This window comes from Manduca sexta, chromosome 2, assembly GCF_014839805.1.
Source record: "Manduca sexta isolate Smith_Timp_Sample1 chromosome 2, JHU_Msex_v1.0, whole genome shotgun sequence".
NCBI classification, from domain to species: domain Eukaryota; kingdom Metazoa; phylum Arthropoda; class Insecta; order Lepidoptera; family Sphingidae; genus Manduca; species Manduca sexta.
The window spans coordinates 3,529,849-3,542,714 of NC_051116.1; the positions used below are offsets into that span (position 1 = coordinate 3,529,849).

Genomic DNA, 12,866 nt, shown 5'->3' on the forward strand with positions numbered 1-12,866 from the left:
TGGCCTAATGAATTTGAATGCAATTATGTTTGACTATATTTAGAAATTAGTAGAGCAAAGCAATCTGGATGTGCCTACATAGTTTGTAACATTGACGTGTAGTCTATAGACACGAACGTCCATATAAACTGTTTGTTGAAACCCTGAACTAAAATGGCAACCAAAATGTTAGAGTTATAACCTATTTATGATGGTTGGTAATAATCCACGTTACACTTTCATGAGAAGAATTTTAACCGCCGCGCCGTCTCATTCACTTACTAGCCTAATAAAGAAGTTCAAATTATTCGCGAAATAAGTTCCAACAACCATGTACGGAATCTTGTAAAATAATTCATGGAAGAAGACGCATCTTACACTACTGTGCGCATATCCGTGTCCCTTCTTAATTATACACTCCGGATCAGAGCAGGGCCATGGTCGTATGAAGAATGCCCAAAGTGCACTTACTTTCATCAGGCACATACTAGTCTTCTAGCTGTTATTGAGCAGAAAACCCATTACAACTTTTCCCGAAACGGATTCGAACCTCGGAGCAGTGTATACGCGCATTAAATAAAAACTACGCCGTCGCGCCGAGGCAAGAGCGGACCTTATTTAATATAAAAAAGGGTCTAAAACATTACCCAATCCAGCCTTAATTAATATTTTAGTATAGGAATTAAGGGAACAATTTGGGTAGCCGGGGGCCACGCGGCCGAATTCACCCCTTTTAAAAGTATTGTAAAGATTGAAAAATTGAAATGGGCTGATGGATGTTTGTTAGGATTTTTTATGTTCAATCTTGTGAGCGTTTTTAATTAGAGGTGGGCAGGGAGGTGTTTTCGGTTCAGTTAGGTAATTTAACATTCACTTTAAACATTAAAATAAAACTACTTTGCGCCTTGTTTTTTTTTCCTTACGTTGTACTGACACGGGGCGGACCACGAAAATTGCAAAGTATTCGAAACTTCGGGAGAAAATTATAATGTAAAACCGCGGTAAAATCCGAAAATAGTTTTATTTTAATTTATAACATTCGCTTCAACCTAAGAAATCAAAATATCCTTTAAAATAATTTGTTAAGGACAATATCATTTCTTTGGAATTTAAAGATAAAGTAAGTTATCTATAATTTGTCGATACTTTATTTAAGTCATAATAGTAATATTTAATTAAGTAAATAGGCTGACGTCGTTACACAGAGAGATATAAGTTGAGAAGTAGGTCATGAATTTCTTATTCCTTGACCTTATAATATGCTATGTAACAATCATATTAATTATAACCTCTACTAACATATAAAGTTTCTTTGTTTGAACGCGCTAACCTTAGGAACTACAAAACCGATTTTGATTTTTTATTCACTAATAGGAAGCTACATTACTTCTGAGAGCTATAGGCTGCTTTTTATTTCGGGAAAATATTTATGAATAACACTCGTCGAAACCGCAGGCAAAAGTTAGTGTTACTATATAAATCTACCGCAAAACTAAGGCATATTAGCTCAATTTGCCTCACTACATAATACCACCAATTCGCTGAAGATGCAAGGAATAAAACACCATCTTCGCGCGAGTGAGACGGATATAAAATCAGTTCACGTTAGAAAGAGAGGTGAGAAGCCCGAGGCGATACAAACGTAATAATGTCACACAGACGGGACGGACGACCGCTGTAGGGAAGAGAGTATCGATATACTGAAATATTGTCGATTAAAAATTCTCTAGTAACAAATTATTCGGTCTGTAGGCTGAGAGGTCTTGGGTTTGCATCCCAGATCGAACAACATTTTAAATGATTATTTAACAATAAAATATAAAAACGCGCATTAAGAACCTCCTTCCATTTTTTTTAAATCAACAATTCACCAGAAATGAACTCCCCAGAGGTGACTGGACGTCGGGTTTCCCGCTGGTCGAAAAAACTAATCCTTTCTATTACTTGCCATATTACAGAGCATTTAATTTAAATTGCTATTAAGTATGTGTTTAAACAAAATCATATCCAAAGTTGTGTTATCAAGTAAAACAAATTTTGTTTCGTTAACAGTTATATTTATACCAAAATAACCATGTTTCTTAAAAAGATAAAAGTCATTAATTTAACAACGGATTTATCTTTTTTTATAGCTCCATTTGCAATATATTTAAATACCATAATTATTTACCAGATTAACAACCCTATCTCATTCGATATCGATATCGTAGCAACCCTAACAGTGATAAGTCTTCGAATGATTGTAGCGTGTCGGTACATAAGGCGCTTGTCTCGGCTACACCTCCGCTTATTGTCTGAATGGAGAGACAAATAAAATATATGAGTAAATAACATCACACCTGCACCCACGACGGGGTAGGTGGTGATGTAATTAGAGCAGCAATGTCGGCAGTATAAATAGTTTTTTGTTTCTGTATCGGCAGAGGCTAGGGCTTTATTAAAAAAAATATTTGGTATCATCAAAAGTGAGTAGGCACGGGTAAAAGTGGATGTACGGAATGACATAGTCGTGAAATAACGACCAAACTTCTTAAATAAAGATTTAAAAAAAATGTGCAGCTATTGTTTGACGAGTTATTCTCATGCCGAAGTCCATTAGAGAGTTACAGATTTCAAACCTGAAGTTAGTTTCATTTTCATATCAGATCATTAAAATTGATCTGAATTAATTGTAAAATTATAGGCACTATGTAAAATGTAACCTGTAACATACATAAATAAGATTTGACTTAAATCTATTGATTTTAAGCTAGTATTTTTTATTTTTTGTGTATTGTCAAAGTCAACCGTTGGGTGACAATTATAATATAAAAAACTGAGATAAAATCTGCAATCTCAATATAAATCGTCTTGTTCCGATTTGAAGAAAATTACAGCCCATCATTATGACAACTCATGAATAATCATGGACGTCTGAATCAGTTCTATATAATTCCATTTAATATAAGGGTCACTTTATTCATTCTTTTCGTCATTCATTCTTCAATTTAAAAGTGCAAACAAAAAAGCGCCGCTAAATAAAATCAATTGGGGATACAATCGTTTGAAGTTAGAATAAGGATCAGCGGAGGTAGAAGCAACAATGATAACGGTGTATTTACAGTCGCTGCGGGGTCGACTTTAACTCGCCAAGTTCCATTGTACTACATTTAACTTCAAAGGCGGTTCAATTGTGCGGTTACGGCGGAATTATTTATCGTGGCTTTTAGTTGCATACTTCGATCATATTTTTAGCAGAATATCGGATTTATTTCAATACGTTTCGCTCGTGGAGCCACCGCAAATGGATCAACGGTTGAAATTTATTTCATACTATTTTTCCTAATATCGATAGTCCTACTTTTTCGCTTTCATTTACCAATCATCAATATAATTTTAAGGTCGTCGGCAAATCTTAGATGGTTTAATAATACTCCATTGTCATATATTTTATTTTTATTTTATTTAGGAAAATAAACAGCACATATTTATAACATATGAATTAAACACAATAATTTTAACATAAGCCAAACAGTTTCCACAAATATTTTTTCCAAATTGCGGACAGCTTATACCACATTCATTCCATTCTAGCTGTCGAAATGTGTTCTAGGGTTGCAAAATAAAATTAGGTGATAGAGGGTCTCCCTCTCTAACTTCTCGTCTAATTGAGAAATATTTTTCTACCTTTTCTGTGCGAATTATACTTTTCATAGAAAATTCTTGTTCAAAAAGATGTGATTTCTGAAAATGATCTTCATTTATAGCTAAACATCCAAATCAATTCATAACTTAATACTTATACGATATATATATTTAGGAAAGCAAATAATCCACACACATCCGAGGTATTTTACAGCGCAGTTAATTACAAATGATGGATCTCTCTATTCGTATAATTTCGTTTATTTGGTAAAGTACGGAAATTTCTACATTAATTAATCTCTAGTTTGGTTTATGGTTCATTTCTAAAGTTTGATAATATGAGTTATACAAAGGGATTTGATTTTATATTATCGATAGTAGGAAATGAATTTTAGATATTTTAGTTAATTATTATTTATTTTTTATTTTTGGTATTAAATATCAATATACGTTTAATTTATTAATTTTAAATTAGAATTAATGACGAAAGAAAGTAACCGAAAGTTTAATAATAATATTTTTGTAACGTTTGAAATATGTAAAATGCAATATATATATTTCTGCCGCCAAGCAGCAGTGTGTAGTCACCTATGTGTTCCGGTTTGAAGAACATTGTAGCCAGTGTAGCTACTGGACATAATGAGACTTAACATCTCATGTCTCAGGATGGCGAGCTCAGTGGAATACCAAACAATACTTAGTAATTCAAAGTGTGGATAGCGTTTCTACTGATTATGGGCGGTCATATCACTTACCACCAGGCAAACGGCAAGCTCGTCTCATCATTCATTTATAAAAAATAACGTATGGAACGTATTTTTTTTAATATAAAAAACCGTTTTTTTATGTTTTTTATCATATAACGATAGATATAAAAATGATTCCATTTACGCATCATTTAACCAAATACTATGTAAGTTCGTTATGTATTATTTATTTTTAATAGCACTTAGACAGTGTTTTTCCGAATATTGTTATTCCTGAGGTATTTCTTGTGACATTAACTCAAGCGGAATGTAATTATTCATAGCAATTTACATAACTTTCGTTTAGACAAGTTTATTTAGAACACTGGCATCAAATTAATTCTAAATATTTATTAAATATACAACTAAAACTGTATATTTACATTTCTTTACTTAATGAAACCACATTATCGTCTTTACCTTTGCTAATATTGTGCAATAATTTATTCATGAATAAGGAATATTTACGGCAAAAATCATTGATTCCTGATTTTTCTATCAATGTATAGTTTAATATTTTTGGCTGACGGTGTAATGTTACCGCTACGACGAATTCTATTAAGAGTAGTAGAAGGGACATTAGGGTGCGTAAAATCCCGGTTTGTTGTTATGTTACTGATGGTAGGATATATTCAAAACTCGCCATAGTGGCCCACGTAAGTGTGTCGCGTTTCGGAGTCAACATGTGTATATCCGGTTCCAGTAGGCCGGTATGATTGTGTCGACTGTCGAGCGGTAGTTATCTGTCGTCAGTCGACATTCTATGGGATCCCACTCCACTTACCATCAGGTGCAGAAGTCCCTTTAGCGTGCCAGTATAAAGACAATTACTTATGTGAGAATGTAATATAGTTTGCTGGATAGAACTGAACATACAGTGCGTGAGCGAGATGAAAGAGAGGAGAATGAATGACAAAGTTTGAAGAGGACGAGAACGAAAAAAACGACCGAGAGAAAAAATAATAAAAGAGATATTTCCATCAGGAACTATATTACATTTCGAATCACTACCACTTTTATTTTGTTTGAAAATACACATTTATTTTTAATCGGTTGTTTATGTTATTTTCAAGAATACGAGCATGTGGTTTCATTTAATAACAATGTCAATATGAGCCTATATATAAGTATATCTCTGACTTTTCTAAAAAAAAAATCTCTATAGGAATTTTGAGGGTGTGTGAAGTCTACCAATCCGCACTGGGACAGCGTGGTTGACTAAAGCCTAATTCCTCTCAGTAGTAGAGGAGGCCCGTGTAACAGTGGGACAGTATATAATACAGGACAGTGGCGAAGAGTGTCATTTTCCAAAGGTAAGCCGATGTGAGAAAAAATGCCCTAGTAATGATTTCGAGGCCAATTTAACAGAAATCAAAAACGAAGACAAACATAAATAAACCTAAAAGGGAAGCCGGTAGGAATCGGGTTCTATGGACACTTCGCCACTAATACAGGGCTGATATTATATAAGTATATGTATTACTCACTGTATGTGTGGAAGTCGGTGACTTGCACAGTGTTGCAGTCCTCGCCGACCTGCAGGTACGTGATCTCGCAGCGGAACACGCCCTCGTCATCAGCCTTCACGTTCGAGATCACCAGCTCCGCGAAAGTTGCGTTCGGCTCGTGGGAGATCGAAATTCTGGAACAAATTGATATAATATTAATTCAGTGTTGTATTCGATAATGATGTTTGTATACCGGCACGTCAAAGAGCCCCCACTGCACCTGATGGTAAGTGGAGTGGGGTCCAATAGAATGTCGACTGACGAGAGATGATTAACCTTCGGCAGTCGACACAATTATGCCGGCCTGTTTGACGGGATATACACAGGCTGATCCCGGAACGCGACACACTTACATCCCTTTTAATACCTTGTGTACTGTGGTGGCTATCCGGGCGGATAAAAAATATCCTACTACCAGCAAACTACAACTAACTAAACTACAGATACAGAATACTAGATTTGTTTCTATAGCTTGACTAGGGAATTAAAAAACCTGCAGTAGGAGCGGTATTTTTGCTTTTTGTTTTAAGGTTGATGTCTGCACAAGAAATTAGTTCCATATTCTACCACAACATGGCGAGGTTCGTTATTTTCCCAGACAGGGCATGATAATTCGGTAAGCATCAGCTAGGTTGTGGTCCTGGCACTGCTATAGTCACTGGAAGTCGCTTACAATCAAGCGGGGCGTACTACTAATTCTGGCAATACTTTCTTAGAGTTAAATAAGATAAAAACACTGTTCGTGTGTTATATATACTAAGCACTGATACTATTATTATAAGCAAATGTGGTTATTAGTAAATTCATATTTATTTGCTACTAAAACTGGCTTTGTAGCCTAGTATTCTCTACACTCTACATATTTTAGAGCTCTACCATTGTCTCCAACAATAGATTTGTGTCAATTAAAATTCTCCAATCAATGTACCACAAACAAAAACATATCATAAAATACTCCAATGCAGCGAATTCGTCTAATCAACCAGAAGAGAAACAATGTACAATGTACACTGTCTATTGAACGGAATGTTCGTAAAAATTAACAAAAGCAATCCAATTACCCCGCGCATTGTAAAAGGGAGGTCGATACTTGAACAAAAACATGAATGCAACGATAGGGATGTCGTTTTTATTATTTAAATATTTATTGACAATCCTCTTTGGTATAGCGCATTTTATATACAGGTAGAGTCTGTGTTTGAATCCCAGGCTTTGAAAAACATTCTGTTTTTAACACAGTTTACCCGAAATTGAATAATAGATGAAAATAATATGTAATATCGAGTATTTCGTGACACATTAAAAATGGCGTCGTTAATACAACGTCTTAGACTGGGAAATGAGCTGTAGTTATACGTAGAGTTTTGTTGTTTACTGCAAAGAAAGGTGATCCCATTGAACTTCATGGTAAATGGAATGGGTGCCAAATAGAGGGTCGACTCACGAGAGATCTTCGCCAGTCGACTTAATTATGCCGGCCTGTTTCTAGCCGGATATATCTAATCTGTTTACCAGTGGCGAAGCGTCCATACAAGCCGATTCCCACCGGCTTCCCTTTTAGGTTTTCGGTGATACTAAACAATATATATAGTAGGAAAATTTAAATTTAAAACATATCAGACAATGAACAATAATTATAATAGCTTAAATTATTAATTAATGATAACTTAATAATGACATCTATCGGCCATTAACCCGATGTTTATTAAATTTAATCGATATCGATTACTTATTCTAAATAACATTAGATGGCGCACCTTGTATTTAGTTCCCCAAAAATTCCGTTACCAAAGTGAAATTGTGACGCCACAGGCGCAAGGTAACCCGCTGTCAAGCGGCTTAATGTCGTAGCATGTTTTTAATATAGATGGCAGCACTTTCTATGACTTTCTATGCCAGTATTTGTCGAAATCGCGCGGAAGATATGGGCAAAGGTAACCCGCGCTAGTTCGGCTTCACGTTAACCGACTTTGTATAGTTGTCGCTTTTACGTCCTTGAAACGACATAATTTATTATGCTACCAAGTTGCGGTGTTTGTAAATTGTCATATTCATTTTATTTTTGATAGTTCTGTGATATTTAGTTACCAGCGCTTTATTTAGAAACTACAAATAAAATTGTATTATAATGGAAATAACTAACTACTTTGTGATCAGATAATGTCTACCTTTACGAAGTATATTATTAGTATGTGATTTCACATATTAGTATATAGATGGTTAAATATTTGAAGTAGATCTGAAAGTTTTTGATTTCAGACACAAAATAAGAAGAAAATAAATATTATATTTTACCGAATTTTATATATCACCACGATACAAGCAAAAGTTAACGAATAACCTTTCTTGATTATAATTTAAATTGATAATTATATATGTTTATCATGTAGGTAGACTTAAACAGTTGGTCTGTTTGGCGATCGTGATACCTATTTCTATTACATTTACAGTTTTATTTTGAAAATAAACAGATACTTTTAGGTAGGTAGTGTGGTTATTATCTTAATACTTACTTTTGTTGCTGTTATAATAAATTAATAGGTAAGTACTTATATTTGTGATTAATGGAAGGAGAATTATTTACGTTTATTGTTCGATTTTATGGATGTTTCAATTATTTACGCATAATAGGTAATTTAGTAGGCATGTCAATGTTTGTCGATTTATATTCAAGACTAATTCGTTGTCTTCGTTTTTGTTTTCCAATAAATTGTCCCGATATCTTAACTGAAGCCAATTTTTTTTACACCGGGTTACCTTTTGAAAAATTTCACCCTTCGCCACTGCTGTTTACAGACCGCGACACACTTACGTGGGCTACTGTGGCGGGCTTTATACGTTAGGATATAGATTTTATAACTTTGAGTGTTTTTGCTATTTTTTATTTTTAAAATCTTTACACTAACCACCAAAATTAACTTGTTTATCTTTTATATAAAACAAACTTAATTCAATCAAAATGATACCTCCTTAGAATATATGTACAGCCATTGAAGCCAGCGCTACAAACCTTGAACTCTACATATAAAGATAATAACGAAATACGTCGCAGAGCAACAGTCGTTACATATTATTATTATTCCCCTCAACCCTTTATGCTACGAATCTAAGTGCTCATTCCCGCCTCCCGAGGGACTCTACCGCGATGTATGATAAACTTTATTTAGATAGAGTCGGTAGAGATGTTACTATTGAATAAATTGTATTTGAATATTAGTTATAAGGGAGGGACACCTTTTCCGCTGTGAAGGTAGTATACAATAAATGTAAATATAATATGTACTGATGAATTGTATAACGTAATTATTATATAACGTAAATTGTGATATTTCTTGACAACTCAACATATAGCATACTTCACGGTAAGCGAAGTGGGGTTCAATAGAATTACGACGGACGAGAGATGATTACCCCGCGGCAGTCAACATAATTATGCCAGCCTGTTGGAACTGGATATACACAAGTTGATCCAGGAACGCGACACTCTTACGTGGGCTACTATGGCGGGTTTTAACAACTTGTGTATGGTGGTCGCTATCTGGGCGGATATAAAATACATCCTATTACCAGCCATTAATTATGAATTTTACAAAATCATGCGATGGACACTTAAAGTGTTGAGGATTTGTGAAAAAGCGATAGAAAATAAATTATTAATTTTATGCATGAAATTCTGACTACCCACTAACTGGTATTGAACTATTGTGAGGAAATATAGTCCAAAAATATTCAAAGATCAATAATGGTATATTTAAATATAAGCCAAGTCTAAATGAAACATTATAGCCCCATAAAATATTTTTCCGAGAGCGCATATTTCACCATCCCCTAATTAACGCCAACAAGGGTCTTCATGACGTCACTGAAAATTACCACTATCAATCTATTGCAAGGGGTCAGTTAATTAGCTCGAATGGGGGCCCCTCTGGCGGGTCAGAAAAATACGGGCTCTGGATTGATTGAAACTGTAATTAATTATATATACATTCATACCATTATGTCTATTTTCATAAGGTGCTAAGGCAGTGTGACATACCTGTATTTCATATGCATTTGATGTCCATAGTAATGGGGCGAACTTATTGGATTATTAGAATTCTAGATTCTTACGTAGTGTATTGTGTGAGTATTTAAAGAATAAATTTAGAACAAAAGCCCTCAGCTAACAAACACTCATTAAATAATTATTAGATAAATTAGTACATTATACAATTGCTAAACTGTAAAATCCTCTAAAATATAATTTAACAACTTTTAAGTCTTGTGTTTATCACTAACCTAATGCGGATTGATAAACTTCGCGTATTACGGAAATGTTCCAGAGGGGCCGTAAGCCGATCTCTTTACAATCTTTTCCTTAAACCGAGCTACTCGTTAGCACGCGACAAAAAATACTGAAACAAAATTCCGTTTTTGTGGCGCCACGTTTGTGAAAAGCTTAATGTAATCCCGTTCCACACCTTTGTCTATTTACTCAAACAAATGTGTAATGTCTACATTAAAACCCTCGCTAAAACAATATAGAAAATGTTTACCGCTGAATAAAGCGTCCCGTCCGCGCCGACGAGGCATAACCCCGTGATAAATTGTTCTAATAAATTGTCTCGCTGCATACCTGGACAAAATAAAAAAGAAACCAACACGGTGCCCTTTCTTCGGGCGGCAGTTAATTTGTCGATGCCAACTGCACGTTTTTATTCACTTAAAACGAGCGTTTTAATTATCGTGGCTGCCTTTGTTGTGTTTTCAATTTGTTTAGCCTTTTGTAACCGTGATATTGAGCCTTCAACCCACTTGACCGCTCGGTATAGCACCGTGTGTATAGTAACTGTTCAAGCTTTCATACACTCCTGTCAGCTCGTCGCTCCACCGACCCGCCCTTCACTCCACGCTCTCTGTACATTATCTCACATTGGCCCCTAAGCTCTCTTACACTTCCATCAAGTCGTCGCTCTACTGGCCTGCGCGTCACACTACGCTCTCTGTACATGGTCTCATATTGGCCCCTAATCTCTCATACACTACCGTCAACTCGTCGCTCTACTGGCCCGCGCGTCACACCACGCTCTCTGTACATGGTCTCACATTGGCCCCTATGCTCTCTTACACTTCCATCAAGTCGTCGCCCTACTGGCCCGCGCGTCTCACCAAGCTCTCTATACATGGTCTTATATTCGTCCCTGAGTTCTCATACACTCCTGTCAACTCGTCGCTCCACCGACCCGTGCGTCACACCACGCTCTCTACACATAGTTTCACATTGGCCTCTGAGCTCCCATACTCTCCCGTCAGATCGTCGCTCCCCGCTCGCACGTGTATGCGTTCTCGGCCCGTGCTCGTGTCACATGCTCCCACACACGCGTGTCGTCCAGCGCGGACAAAGCGTCCGCAACAAACTTTGTCTATTGTCCGGCCACAATGGAGAGGCCTAATGGGTGTAACTCGAGCTGCACTCGCCGCCTGCCGCTGCGCTGAGTGGATAATGCTCGCATACAAATGAGCCTGTTTATTCCACTTTTTTCGTCATTTCGCGTGGATTTTGTGGAACGTGAAAAATTTGATGCGACCCGTGGGATTTGGAACGTGTTTTTGGATGGTGCGATTCTCAGCGTATCTCAGAGCTGATCGCAACTGACCTGTTCGGAAGTAATTAATGTAATGTGTAATTGAGGTTCCGAAAGGAAAGGAAAATTTAAAAATTAATGCCGTCTCACAAAAGCGTATAACTTTTAAAATTGCTCGGCTATTTCGGAATTTCTCGTGACCTAATTCAAAGAACGTGAAATTAAACGCGATAAGTTTTAATCGGACTCGTGCGTTTTCTGTAAACGCGAACTTTTTCACATACTTAACCCTTTTAAAACTATTTAGGTTTTGCCCACGCCTCATTAATTCTCTTTGCGTTTGAATGGTTGAAATAAATCATGAACATTTTTCAAATTATTTTCCATGTTTTTTTCGTGGGTTTGTAATATACCCTCATATTATAAAGAGGGAATTTTTAAAGTTTATTTTGGAAACTACGGAACCGTCAAAACAATTTATTGAGAAGTTATTGTGACCTTGAATAACGTAAGTTATTCTTATAACATTTATATTGGAAAAATCAAAAACCTATATTGTTAAAGCTATGGAATTTTAAGTAATCAATTTATCAAGGAGGTAGTGCTTCTTGCCCAGTAATTACATTGATGTTTCAGTACAACAAATACTGGAGGGTCATGAAAGCTTTTCCGCCCGAATTTCTTGATGATGTTACTACTGTTTCTGTGTACTTAATATCCAGCAATTAGTGAGAGGCTAACCTTTATGTTCAGACTTCGCCTACACGCTGCCAACTAAAGTACACCTAAAGATTCTGAAATGACGGTGAATGATTTTTTTTGATTCGCCTTACCAGCCTTTATCATACCATTGCTTCCAAACATAAAATTAATAAGTTAGTTAGTATGATTCACTAATATAGGTAAACACCTACAATATTGTTTTACAATAAACTGAAAACGTATTTATGTGATCACCATATACATGTAATTAAGTCAAACTGCTAACAAAACAAAGTTTCTAGTGTTTTCCGACGTAGCTATGAAAATTACGATGAATATCATTGCATTCAAAACACGTTAGAAATAGCTTTCTCTTCGCTGTACATTGAGTATTCGATAAGTTCTATTACAATCCTCTATAAAACCTGCAATAAAAATTAAATATCGAAAAATTCTAAAAGCCCAATTAGCGTGAAGGTGGGTGTTGTTTGAGCCCCGCAACATGTTTAATAGTTGAGCCGAGGTTCCGAGCGCTATTACACTGGACTCACAATAAAGCCGAGGTAAAAACTGGGCTGGGAAGGGCGCATTCACACAGTAAATACCTTGGATTATTATTTTCATCAATTTTAGATTGTTATTTGTTCTACAAGTTATATTAATCTACTAGTTTCTCTATAACTGGATCTTCAATATAAAAAACCTAAGGGACTGTTTGATAAGTTCAAGTAAATTTATTAAAC

General features: G+C 35.7%; 1 protein-coding gene across 3 annotated transcripts in view; it reads right to left on the minus strand.

Annotated features, from left to right (window-relative positions):
* LOC115453931 (hemicentin-1) overlaps window positions 1-12,866 on the minus strand; it is a 207,160-nt gene that overhangs the window by 131,943 nt on the left and 62,351 nt on the right. For all 3 annotated transcript variants that reach the window (XM_037437742.1, XM_037437740.1, XM_037437735.1), the window contains exon 2: window positions 5,837-5,991. In XM_037437742.1, the coding sequence (XP_037293639.1) occupies window positions 5,837-5,991 (155 nt within the window). The remainder of the gene's footprint in view (window positions 1-5,836; window positions 5,992-12,866) is intronic.